Source organism: Chionomys nivalis, chromosome 22 (genome assembly GCF_950005125.1).
Source record: "Chionomys nivalis chromosome 22, mChiNiv1.1, whole genome shotgun sequence".
Classification (NCBI taxonomy): domain Eukaryota; kingdom Metazoa; phylum Chordata; class Mammalia; order Rodentia; family Cricetidae; genus Chionomys; species Chionomys nivalis.
Genome location: NC_080107.1, coordinates 41,313,503 through 41,327,276, shown reverse-complemented (window position 1 = coordinate 41,327,276; position 13,774 = coordinate 41,313,503). Strand labels below are relative to the sequence as shown.

The 13,774-nt window shown below is 54.1% G+C and overlaps 1 protein-coding gene, 1 long non-coding RNA gene and 2 other non-coding genes across 7 annotated transcripts; 3 read left to right on the top strand and 1 right to left on the bottom strand.

The window, feature by feature from the left end:
- The first annotated feature begins 2,681 nt into the window (after nucleotides 1-2,681).
- Nucleotides 2,682-5,288, top strand: LOC130864679 (uncharacterized). The gene is made up of 4 exons (XR_009055996.1): nucleotides 2,682-2,934; nucleotides 3,234-3,407; nucleotides 4,482-4,546; nucleotides 4,961-5,288. It is a non-coding gene; the product is annotated as an uncharacterized LOC130864679 (long non-coding RNA).
- LOC130865002 (small nucleolar RNA SNORA17) lies at nucleotides 3,477-3,608 on the top strand. Its single transcript, XR_009056046.1, has one exon. It is a non-coding gene; the product is annotated as a small nucleolar RNA SNORA17 (small nucleolar RNA).
- Nucleotides 4,611-4,753, top strand: LOC130864999 (small nucleolar RNA SNORA43). The gene has a single exon (XR_009056043.1). It is a non-coding gene; the product is annotated as a small nucleolar RNA SNORA43 (small nucleolar RNA).
- A 478-nt stretch (nucleotides 5,289-5,766) lies between the features above and the next one.
- On the bottom strand, nucleotides 5,767-13,394 carry Dipk1b (divergent protein kinase domain 1B). 4 transcript variants are annotated; one of them, XM_057755829.1, is made up of 6 exons: nucleotides 12,948-13,394; nucleotides 11,255-11,703; nucleotides 9,534-9,668; nucleotides 7,388-7,495; nucleotides 7,118-7,294; nucleotides 5,767-6,702 (listed from the first exon to the last, which is right to left on the bottom strand). In XM_057755829.1, the coding sequence occupies exons 2-6, from the start codon at nucleotides 11,267-11,269 to the stop codon at nucleotides 5,893-5,895; spliced, it is 1,245 nt and encodes a 414-aa protein (XP_057611812.1). In that variant the 5' UTR covers nucleotides 11,270-11,703; nucleotides 12,948-13,394; the 3' UTR covers nucleotides 5,767-5,892. The 4 variants fall into 4 exon arrangements, with proteins under 4 accessions (XP_057611812.1, XP_057611809.1, XP_057611810.1 ...); XM_057755826.1 differs by lacking the exon at nucleotides 11,255-11,703 and having other exon boundaries at nucleotides 9,534-9,671; XM_057755827.1 differs by lacking the exon at nucleotides 11,255-11,703.
- Nucleotides 13,395-13,774: the final 380 nt, after the last annotated feature.

Below are 13,774 nucleotides of genomic sequence, written 5' to 3'. Positions count from 1 at the left end.
CTCTTAGGAAACACCCTTGCGAACATACTCGGAGAAGTATTGTATTAATCTCCTAAATGTCTTCTCCCAGCCAAGCTGACAGTCGAGATTAACTGTCACTGGGGGCTGGAGAGATGGTTCCATGGTTCAAAGCACTGGCTGCTCTTACAGAGAGGACCTGGATCCTGGTCCAAGTATCCACAGAGCGGTTCCTAACCACCTATGACTCCAGTTCCAGAGGATCTGATGCCCTCTTCTGACCTCCATGGGCCCTGCACACACATGGTACACAGACATACATGCAGGCTAAGCACCCATACACATAAAATAAAAATAAATAAACCTTTGAAAAGGTTAGCCATTATGTACTTTAAGAGCCATTTCTTTGAACTAAGTCCCTCTCAATGCTTCATCTATATAAATCTATTTGTATAATAGATGATATTTACCCACCAAGTATTTTGTGTTGACATCTTGTGGTTCTTTGTCATGGAGAAATATGTCCTGAACAATATGTCTTATAACAAGGAAAGAGTTTCGTAACTCAAAAGTCTTCGGTAAATAAAAGCCTAAGCCAGCTGGCCAAAACAGCTTATTCTTCCCAAACACTTGAAGCGGGGCATGGATGATTTGTCAAACACCTCAAGAAATAGAGAAGGAACCAGTTCTTCAGACTGCGGTGTAGGGCGGGACTCTGCTCTGAGATGGAGGTTGATCTGGCTTTAGCCTGCCACAGGCCCTTGACTGGAACTGGCTCTGTGCAGACAATACTGGCTCCTGAGAGGCTCCCAGGGCTAAGTCTAGCTCAGGAACCGGAACTAGAAGTGCTTCTGCGGCTCCTGGTAGCTCAGAGTCTCACGTGGGGTCTCTCTGGAGCTGTGAGGAGGTTCTGAATCTAGTCGGTGATGGGTGATGGGAGAGCTTTCTTTGAAAGGAGTCTGTGATAAAGCTGGATTTGGAGGCAGAGGTGGCGGTCCAGACCCTTCTAGTTCTGTCTTTAGAGACCTCGTTTCTGTTGAGATTGACCCCTGACCCAGCACAGTGCCACGGCTGTAGCTGACTAGGGAACTGGCTCTCCATGCAGAGTTAACAGCCAGCCTTGAGCTATGGTCGGCCTGGGCAATGCTACTGTCTGAATCTGGAGTCAGTATTGGGGTTGGTTCTGGACTAGCTGGCTGCACCTCTGCGGATCGGGCTCCAGCAGTTTCTTCTTCTGGTTCTGTCATCTGGAGACAGCTCCAGATGTGTTGACAGCTCCAGACGTGTTCGCAGCACCAGACCAAGGAAGGAGCCTCTGCTGGCACAGGACCTAGCTCAAACACTAGAACAAACAATATGCTGGGCACCCGGATCTTTTTGGCCTTAGAGCTGGAGTGAAACAAGAAGCAACATCACCTCTTGTTGTTCCTTCCAGACCTGTTGTCAAAACAGTTCTCACTGATGAACGTGGCCAATGCTCAACAGGTCAAGTGAGCTTCTTTCAGACCTCTGCTGCCCAGACGTACCTCCAAGGCCCCTTCCTAGGGGAACATTTTCTAACTTCTGATGGCTCAGTTCCCCTCTGGACAGTGGAGATGGGCCCATACTCACACATACTGTAAAGATGCAAGAATTTGGACCATGCCTGATCGTACATTCCTCTAATCCTAGCACTTGGAAGGCAGAGGCAGAACGATTAGAAGCTCAAGTCATCATCAACCACATAGCAAGTCTAAAGGTAGTCTTGGTTATGTGAGACATTGTATCAAAAACAGGAAGGTGATGCACTCCTTTAATCCCAGCACTGGAGGGACAGAGCAGGCGAATCTCAGTGAGTTCGAGGCCAGCCTGGTCTACAATGCAAGTTCCAGGACAAGCAGTGCTCACTGAAAAACCCTGACAGAAAGGAAAAGAAGGCGAGAGGGATGGAGAGAGGAGGTCAAACAGGCAAGAAGACTGGAGGAAGGCAGGGAAAGGAAGGAGGCAAGAATTTGGTACCATCAGCAAGTGTGGCTGGTCAGGCCCATGGGTAGCAGAGCAGGGCTCACTGATGTGTCCCCAGGCCCACAATTCACACCCATCACCCAGGAGTCCTCACGAGTTTCCGGACTCATTAGATGTGTGCTGTGTACTTGTGCGGGACACAACACAGATCCCAGCAGTTAGCTGGTCTTCTGAGTGTATTCTGTGTCTTTGAGTACCATCCTGAAGTAGAGGACAGTCAACCTTCAAGAGGCTGCCCTGCACCTCAGATCCACACACAGTCCCCCCAGGTGAGGCTAGTCAGAAGCATCTCGGGCCTGTGAACACCCTGTAGCTCCTTCCTGATCCATCCCCAAAGCTTCCTTGTAAAAGAGGAAGCAAAATATCACCTCCTAGGCCCATGAATACTGGTAAATCAGATCTGGCCTTTCCTCTCTCCGTGGAAGCTTTGGCATTACCAAGAACCTGAGAAGCAGGGGGCTTCTTGGGAAGGCGCAGGACTCTATGGGTGGTTTGAAAAAGTCCTGCGAACTTGGCAACACGCAAAATTAGTCGCTGAGATCCACTTGGCAAGGCAAGATCTAGATACAATCGGGGCTAGGGCTACGATGAGCCCTGACGAGGAGCGGATGGTCCACTAGATGGCGCTGCAGCCAGAGGACAGCGGAAGTCCCTCGCGGGCTGCCGTAGGCACTACTATAAAAGACGTGGTGCGGTCCCGTTCAGCCTCTCGGCGGCCATGGCGGCGTGCAGGTACTTGTCGTTTTCGCTTCTGTGGTTGACCTGGGACGCCGCGGACGACCCTCCATAGCTCTCGGCCTGCTGGCGGGATGACTGCGTCTCGTACTGTCGGTTGTTAAAAAAATGTCGCTTGCTTTCCCGCCAAGGGCTCAGTTGCCCTAATGTGCGCAGCAGACTAACACTGTGGTATGAGGAAGGGCAATTCAAGATGTGCCCGAGGGCCTCACTCCCCACCCCGGACCCCCGGCCCAGGTAAGAAAACCGAGGTTCGCGTCTGGGCTAGTACAATGCAGGGAGCTTCCAAGGCATCCCTCTGTGATCATCTGTGAGTGGGTCTCGACCCCAGTCTCCCCTTTCTAGGGAAAGTGCCTGTCTGTATTTGCTGCTTGCCGATATAGGAGATGGAGAGGTGTTTATTGGAAGGACAGCGATTCAGAACCATTGTGAATAGACCCGAGACAGTATCCAGTCTGGTTAGCGCAGTGCCACTGAGTTTGGGAGAAAGAGCAAGGAGTGGTTACGGTTTTTTCCAATTGTTACTTTACTTACAGAAATCTTTAGCAAGGAGACCAAACCATGTGGACCCACTGGGATTGGAATAAAATACAAGTCTGATGCAGTCCCCCGCTGTGATCTTGCCAAGAATGTGAGCTGCGTGATTGCTTTCCTTCTCTAGGGCTTTTGTCTGCTGGAAATTGGGCTGAGAGGACATGTTGGGGTCTTCGGTAAGTTGACTCAAAGTTTGCAAGATTCAGATTAACAGTCGTGGTTACGGGTACTTGGTTCATCGACGGCCTGCCCCTAGAGGCGTTGCAGGTGTGGCTGCTGTGCCGCATGTGCGTCAGTAGGTGGCAGAGAGGAGAGAGGCTATGTCTACGCTCAGTGTTCTGACCTGTGAACATCTGAATGATTAGTAGCCTAACACTCCCTGAAGCTAGAGCGAGACCCCCTTCCTAGTTGATGGACAGGTTTAGGTAATTCGATGGCCCTGCACAAACCAATAGCGGGGGTCAGTCTGGAAAGAGGACGTTTCCGATAAATTGACTTGTTGGAAATCATAAAGCCAGTAATCTTCAAAAGGTCCTGGGAAGCAGGGGATCATGGCACATACTTCTGTAATCCTGGATGCTCACCCCGCCTGGGCTGGAGGACGAGAGAGACTGCCTCAGTAAACTACAGTGGATGGAAACAGCAGTGGCATCAAAGCTGTCCTTTGAGATGAGTGGAGTTTCTTGGCCAGATGTCTTGATGGAAGGAAATGGCATTTCAAACTGGCTGTCTGCAGCACTGGTTGCTGCCTGATGCCAGAGAGGCAGGCTCCATTTTCTGTAGCCCACACTTGCCAAGGCTTTTAAACCAGCAGGGCTAGTACAGCTCAGTGGTGAGGTGCAGGCCTGGGTCTCCGACCCTGGCACCCCCAAGAGTGGTGTCTGGTAGTGGGTTCATGCAGTGCGGGTCAAGGGGAATGAGTTCAGATATGGGGGTATGGTAGCGCAGCTAATGGTGGCGGTGATGACTGCCCTCTCGTGAGGTTCCACTGTGCACTAGTTACCTATGGTTGGCAAAAATAACCCGTGAGGTCTTTGGTTGTCCCACCCTAGGCATAGACCACCCTTTTGCCCAGTCTCCCCATGGCGCCCTTCCCTGCTCTTCGTATTAATCAGAAAAACTTATAAGCACATTGCTGCAGCCCTTGTTTAGTGGGGTGAAGCTGGCGATGTTGAGATGCATAAAAGGACACAGGCCTGAGGGGCTCAGGATGAGGAGGGACCTATGCTGATTGTTCTTCTTTGGTACAGGAAAGCTGGCTGCTCTGCTTGTGGTGTGAACTTCGTGTTGAATGCCCAGCAGTGGCCCAGTTGAGGTAAGAGGTGGGCTGGACGTGCTGGAGCATGCTCGGGTGGGATGCGTGCAGTTGCCCTGACGATGCTGTCCTAGATCTGTCAGCACTACAGGCATAGCACAGCTACTCAGCTGTGCCTGTGACATCAGGGCAAAGAGCAAGTGGCTATTTCTACGCTCAGTGTTCAGAAGCCAGTGAGCACTAAGAATGGTTTATAGCCTGACATTTTGCAGAGCTGTGGTGAGGTGGTACTGAAGTGTAGCTTTGCTATTGGCCAGACACCGATATCAGAGGCCTCAAGGGCTCCCCCAGAAGGTTGCATGGTCAGCATTTTAGCAAGCTAGAACTTTAGAGTTGGGATTTGAAACTGGTTTTGGGGGTAGGGCTCAGGGGTCAGGAAATACAAGAAACTATCCATCCTTTCTCATTTTTCAGATCCAGAAGCCAGGAAGAAGAAAGCCTACCTCTTGGTCACGTGGCTGAGCAGGATGAGTGCAGATATGAGTATAGGCCTCAGTGTGGCCTCCGACCTCCCCAGGGACCTGCAGAGCTGCCCACATCCTAAATTATTGACCACATTTGTGTTGGCTTGAACTGCTGCTTTAAGACTGGTGGAATTGCTCTATGCAGTTGGCAGTAGGGGTGGCTGCGCCCTCTAAGATTCAGCATTTCCATCTAACCAACTGCACATTGCCCCACATTGCGGGGGGGGGGGGCTGTAGGTGCTGTGGCACAAATAAACTTGTTACTTCTTGAAATTTGCGGTCTTTGTTATCAATCGGCTTTCTCCCATCTTAGGGTGAACAGCACATTTGAGTTACCCTCAGCTCCCCCGGAAAATGAAACCTGCCAGAGTAAATGATAAGGCTTGAGGTTTAAGGGTTTGGGCTGGAACTGTGGCTGACCAAAAACATTGACAGGAGCTAAGTTTGCTTGTGTAGATTGCCCTGAGGAGTTTGGCCTTTCCTTGTCTGATAGCTGAACTGTAGCAGTGCTGTTGGTTAGTGAGAGGTGTCGGAAACCTAGAGCGGGGCTCCCAGCATTCTGGGACAGGATAGGCTCAGCATTGCTCAGTGGTTGAGTGGAGTGCTAGTGGTAGGAATGCCTTGGGGCTGCGTAAAAAGAGCCCAAGATACTTTCAGGCCCATAACACATCCCTCATGTCCTCCATTGTGCCTGGACAAGAGCTAGAGAATAGAGGCTGCTTCATATTTAACAAGGGATACAAATGTTCAAGGTCACATAAAAGCCATTTATTTACATTCAGAGGGGCCCCACCTGCTGGGTTGCTGGAGAGAGGGGTAGGGGAGACTTCCCAAGTGGGTGCTCCACCCATAGCTGGATGATGATGGCTGGAGCCTGCAGCACTAAGAGTACTTGGTGTTGGAGATCTCCCTCCAGAGCAAGGTCTTGAGGTGGCTAAGCACCAGTGAGTGGTGGGCTTCCACCTGACTGGCCAGTCCACTCAGTGTCGTGCATGTGCGCAGCTGTTTGCCCAGTTCCTCACGGAGGTCTGCAGGAGCACCAGGCAGCAGGTAATCCCTCAGCAGTTCACATACCTTGGCCAGGTTGGGCTGGATGAGGTCACCCTTGCACTGCCTCATGAGCCTGTCACAAGGGGCCCTGCAGTCTCGCCCGTAGATGCAGTCAGAACTCTGCTCACAGTGGCGGCCCTGAAGGAAGCGGCGCACAGTAGCCTCCGGCGCTACCTGCTGCAGGTCAGCCATCTTGAAGTCATAGGTAGCCGTGTACCCCACATTGGCCAGTGTGGTCTCACACATGTAGAAGGTACCATAGGAACCATGGAAGAGCTCCTCTACGAACTCCAGCAGCCCAATGGCGATCTTGGCGCGCCAGGGCCATGCAGGTCCAAACCACTGCTGGAGAGCCCTATGCAGCACAGACGGCAGAAGGGGGCGCAAGGCAGGCAACAGCACTGCCCCATGCCAGGCATAGGGGGTGCCCTCAGTGAGGTAGAGGTCCCCGCAGTAGCCCAACAGCCGTGAAGCATGCTCCTTCTCCTGAAGGGACAGCAGCAGTAGGAACTCATTGCGCTGCAGCAGGGCCCACACAGACTTGGCCTCCGCCAGGGACACCCTGCTATCCTTGTTGAAGTCCGCCATGAGAAGGATCTGGTCAACCAGCGCTGGCAGGGAGGGCAGATCTCCTAGGTTCGCCTGGAAGGCAGAGAAGCACGCCCTGTGCCCACCTCAGCTGGCAGAACACTGACTGGGCCTGGCCTAGTCTCTAGACATTAGAATGTCCTCAAGGCCTGCTGCCTATGCCACACACTCACTCCCCTCTCCTGCTTCTGTCACTGAGGGATGATAGTGGAGGCCACAGCGCTGTACTGAGCCTTTGAGAACTAATCACTTGACCCTGGAACCCTGTTTAAATCTCCCACCAGTCCCTACTGTTACCACACTGGGTGCAGAGTCCCCAGTCTCCTGAGCCCTCACCACACCTCAGACTCTGCCAGTCTATCCTCCCACAAGCCCTGGAAAGATGCTTACTTGCCTGCCTCCTACTTGGGTCTTTGTAGACATCCCAACTGTGGTGAAGGTCTGAGTACCTGTAGTAGAGCAGACTAACCTTGAGGAAGCTGAGGATCATCTCTCGGAACTCCTTGATGGAGGTGCCCCGTGTGGGCTTGTCAAACAGCACCAGCTCCCGCCGCAGGACTACATCTGGCCAGTCCTTGGAGTTCAGGGCCTCCTCAATGCCACATTTGATGGTCACCTCCTTGTCCTGCCAGAGCCCACTGTATACCTAGACAAGGCCACAGGTACGTTCCCTATAGAAGTCCAGCTTGCCACAAGCCGCAGCCCACACCCAACCTGCCAGCCATGCCCAGCTGCACACCTGCTGGCCTGGGGCTGAAGACAGGCAGGTCCTCCACTCCACCTTCTGCAGCTCACACAGGTCCTGGCAGACGGAGCCAGAGATGATGCCCTTGCGGTACTGGTCACACTGAGGAGACAGGCACCAGGGTATGGGGCTTGGTGGTCACAGCCCTACACCCCTCCAGGAACCCCCAGGCGAAAAGGAAAAGGCACCAGCAGCATAGGCATGGGATAGGCTTGTCTCCAGGAGCAACCCTTCTGTCCCTCCTCTCGCTGACTTGACTCCTGAGAGAAGGGTTCCACAAGTCTACTGCCAGACCCTGCAACTAGAACACACAGATGGCCAGGGCCACAGGCAGCCCCCACTGATAGGCTTCCACTGCTGGGCCCTCAGCAACAGAGCTATGGCCAGAAAGGCACAAGTCCCATGAGAGGGTCCTCGTCACGGGCGATAACTAAGCCTCAGGAACTTTCAAGGCAGCTCAGGACACTCCTCTAAGCAGGTGTCTACATTCCCCCACCATCCAGTGTTTCCAGTGACTGTTGTTCTAACAGCCTGCCCAGTAGGCTGAGGCAGGAGGAGCCCAATGGTAGGGCCTCTCCTTGATGTCTACCTCTGGATCCAGCTGGACTCAGAGCCACCAACCTCTAAGGTGCTCCCTGGGGGTCCTCAAATGCTCCAGTACTTGAGTTACTGGTCACTGTCCGGCTTATTTGACCATCCCTAAAGAAATGGCATCCTGGGGCCTCACAATTGCTGACCTTTCTTCCTGCCAGGCTTGCCCCAGGCCACCTCATCAGCGGGAGAGCCACTCCACACAGATTCAAAATCGGCACTACCCAGCCCTGGCTCTCATCAGGCAAATTCCTGAATATCACTGGTTGCCATGGAGCCTGGTCAGAGCCTTGGAGGAAATGGGGGAAGGGAGGTTCCCAGCACCCCACCATCCAAGAAGCTGAGTCAATCTGAAGCACTGACTCAGTCACGTGAGCCACAAAGATAGAGTGACCACATGAAACAGGCTCGTCAGCTAGAGATGGGACAGGAAGGCTGTACCTGTCATCCCACCACCCTGGAGTCCTTCACCACAGGACTCTGCTGATAACCCATCAACACCAGTCACAGGACTTCAAGAGGGAGTTGGGATGGCCCTGTTCAGCATTCCAAGGGGCAGAAGGAACGACAGTTTGAGAGGAAATTCAACAGAAACCAAGGTAGAATCCAGCAAGATGGATCAGCAGGTAAAGATGCTTGCTACCAAGTCTCATGGCCTGAGTTCAAACCCCAGAAGCCAAGTAAAGATGGAAAGAGAGAACCAATTCCCACAAGTTGTCCTCTGACCTCCACACAGGCCATGGCACATGTGTGTGCACATATATACACATACACACATACATATAAATAAGTGAATATTAGCCAGGCAGTGGTGGCACACGCCTTTAACCCCAGCACTCGGGAGGAAGAGGCAGGTGGATCTCTGTTGTGAGTTTGAGACCAACCTGGTCTACAAGAGCTAGTTCCAGGATAGGCTCCAAAGCTACAGAGAAACTCTGTCTTGAAAAAAAGGAAAAAATTAAAAAGAAACTAAGGTGGGCAGTATGTTCAACCTTCCTCACGACTCTTGCCGCCCCTAGGTCTCCAAGCCTCCGTTTCTCCATCTAGATTAGGCCCGGGTAGGGATCCACCGAGTAGCTCCCTCCATGCTGAGAGTCTGGCTAGCAGCGAAGACTGTATGACCAGAGGGTGGAGAAAGATGGCCTCTGGAAAAGAGGCAATGTCCCCTATCTGGGGACATTATGTCCCCGTCACCAGTCACAAGGAACGGAGAACTGAGATACCAGCTTCATGAGGCTCATGGGCACACTCACACAGGCACTGGCATGCAAGCGTGCCCGCCCACACGTGCACCCACAGGGACATCCTCACTCAACAGCAGCAATGGCTCCCTGGAGAGAAAGGCATAGAAGACTCCACCCCATGGCCTGCTTTCAGGACTGGCCAGGGCAGCCCTCTCCAGGCTATTCCTGGAGTGCACCCCAAGCACATGCAGCAGCTGTAATTTCTCCACTGCCTCCCCCGGACCCCCAGTCCTCTACTGGCCCACCTCCCGTAATAGCTCTAAGGGCTTCACATGGGGCAGGCCCTGGGGCCCAGGCAGACTTACGATCACCACCTGGCAGATGTGCCCACGGCAGAGCTCCGAATAGGACGAGTAGTGCGCATAGACCATCCAGCTGCCCACGAAGATGCCCAGCCAGACCAGCAAAACATACTTGACCCTGAGGCCTGGGAGCCGGCCCTGCTGAGGGAGTGATCAGGTGAGGAGGTGCCCATCATCACCACGGGCAGTTTCTACTTCTTTGGACCTTTCACGGCCTTCCTACCCAGCTGGCACCCACCACCTCCAGCAATGAGAAGCACCTAGCTCAGCACCCTACCATTATCCAGCATATGCCAGGGTCTGCATCCAGGGGCTCTCCACCAGAGACAAGAAGACATTTCAAAATGAGGAAAAGATGAAGTCTAACGAAGATACTTGATCAGGACCAGCAGGAAAAGGGGTATGGAAGAGGGTAAGGGCCGAACAAGCCAACTCTATTACACCCTGAGGGGCAATGAGAAGACACAGGTTCATGCACGCACATTCCCAGTGGCAGGATCACCTACAGCAAGGGTGGACAGCCAGTATCCATCCACAAGACAGAAATACCACTCAGCCTCAGCAGGATGTAAGTCTGGTATCTGCCACCACCAGGGTAGATGTCACAGAAGGACACCTCCTGTGGGACTCCAATCAAAGAGTCCCCAGAGTCTTCAAATGCATAGAGGCAAACGGGAGAAGGTGAGTGCCAGGGGCAGGGTAGGCTGTGGGAACACAGGGTCAGGGAGGGAAGTGAGCTTTCTGTGGATGGGCCACACCGGGGGCTGCAGAGCAGTTCTCAATGCACCATTCACCTCTGTACAAAGGAGAGGTGGGCAGGATAGCATAGTTCATGCTGTGGGGATTCTTGGTTTGGGGGTTTTGCTGGGTTTGTGGGGGGGAGTTGTTGGTTTGGTTTTGTTTTTGTTTTTTGGTGGTTTTTTTGTTTGTTTGTTTGTTTGTTTGTTTGTTTGAGACAGGGTTTCTCTGTGTAACAGCTCTGGCTGTCCTGGAACTTGCTTTGTAGACCAGGCTGGCCTCAAACTCATAGAGATCCCCCTGCCTCTGCCTCCTGAGTGCTAGCATTAAAGGCATGCACGATCACTGCCTGATGTATTTTGCCACAATGTATATCTTTTAAACATGAAGACTGAGAAACAACAGGGGACACTGTTGCTATAAGACAAGACAGAAAGACTTCAAGCTACTCCAAGAGCAAAGGGCCAGGCCCAGAGTCAGCCGCTATGTGTTTCTTTTAAAAAACTGTGTGTGTGATGGACACATTCCTGTAGACCTAGCAGTACTGTTACAGAAGAAACCAGTCCGGTTCCCAGCACCCACTCACAACCATGGTAACTCCAGTTCCATGGAATCCAGCACCTCCTTTGACCTGCTCTGGCACCAGGCACACACACAAGTGCTTATATACACTCAGGCAAAACATTCATACACATAAAATAATTCTTAAAAAAATGTTTCAAGACAGAAACAGGGGAGGGAGGCAGGCAGTCCTGGTCACAACCCAAAACAAGGATGGGCCTACGGCCTTCACTTCTGCAGAGGCTCCAAGTCATTGTCATCCTCACCCCTCTGCCCTCTCTGCCAGCTGACAGGTGAAAGCACTGGAGGGTGAGGAGGGATCTGGTCTAGGTGCTGAAGACACTGGCCTCTGCTGAGTACCCCAAGCAGGGTCCAAAGTTGACAGTCAGAGACAGTCAGATGCCACCACCCTACCCGGTGCCCACCTTGGAAAGTGGCATCTCTGGAGGAAGGGACAGCTTGTGCCACACAGGGCCAAATGTCCCAATCGGATCAGCCCGAGAGCTGCTCAGCGGGGAGCCTGAGAGGACTAGACTGATTGATATCAAGGGCTTCCTGTGGCCTCCTGACTACCAGCTGCCAGAGAGTCTGCGAAGGGAACCAGCCAACACCCCACTTTTGGATCTGGGAGTCGTGCTGAACTCAAATCTACATTCTGCCCCAGTTCCCTCAGCGCTAGCGCAGAAAGGAACCTCCTTCACAAGAACAACGCCCAGCTCTTCTTAAGGTTCTTCCCGTAGAAGATCCCTCTTCTGGGACATGGCTCTGTGGACCTCTCCTCCTGGGGCCCGCCTGGCCCTGGCAATCAGCTGCTTCCTTCAGACTTGTCCAAAATGCAAACATGAAGACTGAGAAACAACAGGGGACGCTGTTGCTGTGAGACAAGACCACAAGACTTCAAGCTACTCCAAGAGCAAAGGACCAGGACCAGAGCCAGCAGATGACCTAGGCTGGACCAAGTGACACAGAGCTAAACCTGCCAGCCAGGGCCCACTCCAGGCAGGAGCCTCCCAGAGCACTGGGCCCTGGCGCAGGGAGCTCCACTGAACCCCTTTGGCTATCATTACCTGATTTAGTTCTGATGGTCTACCCAGCCTTTGGCAGACCCATCCCTTTCCCCGGGTCCCTGAGCCATTGCATATCCCCACCCTGGGGCACGTCTCACCACAGTGGCTACTGGAAGCTCATGTAGTCTTCTGCCACTCGGTGGTGAACAGACTGGCAAGCCCTGAGCCCATATTTTGCAGGGATAAATAGTCCAGCACCAGAGAAGTCACTTGAGAAGTCATTACAGGGATGGTAGCTACACAGTGACCTCCCTGCCCAGGCAGCCCAGGCCATGTGCCAGGAACCCTGGTGTTTCATGGGCTCAGAGCAGGTGAGGCTCAGTCAGTACTGTCCCTGAACCAGCCCCACTGGGAACTGGCCAAAACCCCTCTCCTGCCATTCCTAGGCCCACCCACTGCTGAGTCAGGCCTGTCCTTCTGAGCTAGGGATAGGGACCATCTCCTGGCACAAGGAAGTTCCCCAAACTCCTCAGTTCATATTCAGCCAGGGGCTAAGCATGGACCGCAGCACACGCTACAGCCCCAGGCAGAGGAGAGCAGACAAGGGCATTTGGGCCTGGAAGAGCTCTGCATCCAGTGGGTTTCAGTCTTCATTCTTTAAAATCAAAGGCAGGCCAGGCCCTGGGCCAAATGCGCAGCCCACAGGGCAGCATCCTCCAGCATCCTCAGGACCTGCCCTGCAGAGAGGCCAGGAAGATCTGGGCAGGGCTGGCAAGAGCTGGCTCCTTCCTGCAGGTTCTGAGAACCCTGGCAACCAGAGGCTGGAGTCCAGAGGCCTGATCCCATCATCCCAAAGAACGAGCAGAGGAGCCTCTTCTGCAGACAGGAGCGGGCCCTCAATGGGCCAAGGTCACCACAGTCCCAGGTTTCAGCTGGCTCATGGGATGGCCATGGGCAGGGTATGCCCCAAGTTTGCTACCCCAGAAAAACAAGCCTAATTTTGAAGTAGCAAAAGAAAGGAAGGACTTGGGTGGGCAACGCGCCCATCGACCCCCGCCATCCCACGCCCAGACCCTCCCCGTGTGGCCGCACATGGCCTGCCACCGCTTACCTGCAGGCCCTTGGAGAAGGGACAGAGGAGCACCAGGTGCACCAGGCGCCGCAGCCGCCGCATGATGGGCGCCGTCCGGGGCTGCGGAACCCCGCGGCTGACTCGGCCTCAGCCCAGGCCCGGCCAGGCCCACACCGGCCGCGGATCGCAAGCCATACGGGCGGCGCGCCTTCGGCCCGCGTTAAAGGCGAGGCGAGGCGCGTGCCTTTCTGACGGCCGACCGGGACGCACGCGCGGGGAGACGGCGGAGAGGAAGGGCGTGCACGCGCCGGGAGACAGACGAGAAGGGGCGTGCACGCGCGCGGAGACAAATGGGAAGAGCGTGCGCGCGCAGGGGGTGCTGGCGCGCGAACCCACGTCCAGGCTCGCCCTCCCTCTGGGGACTTCGCCCCTGCCGGCTCCGCGACCCCGCTAAGGCGACCGGGACTGAGCGTGGAGCGCAGGGGCAGGGCTGGCGCCGAAGACCTGCGGGGCCCCGGCCTGCGCTTGCGCGTTTCCTACATCTTTTCAAGGGTAAAAGACAGGGCTCTGCCCCCAGCCCTTCCGTGTTTGCACGTGTGATCTGTAGTGAGGCCACCACCGCTGTCTGGCACCGAGCGTCTGCAGCCCTGTCTGCACCGGGGCGTGGGGAAGGACCCACAGCCCCCGCGGTCAGTAGAGTCAGTCTCTCCTGATTTCTGCCCACCAACAGACGCGCCCCTCTCATGTTACTCCCATTTAGGGTGATTAGGAAGGCTGACCCCAGGGTAAGGGGTTGTTGAACTTAACAATGGCCAGAACGCCTACTACATTAACCCCCCACCCCATGCGCACCAGCTGCCCTGAAT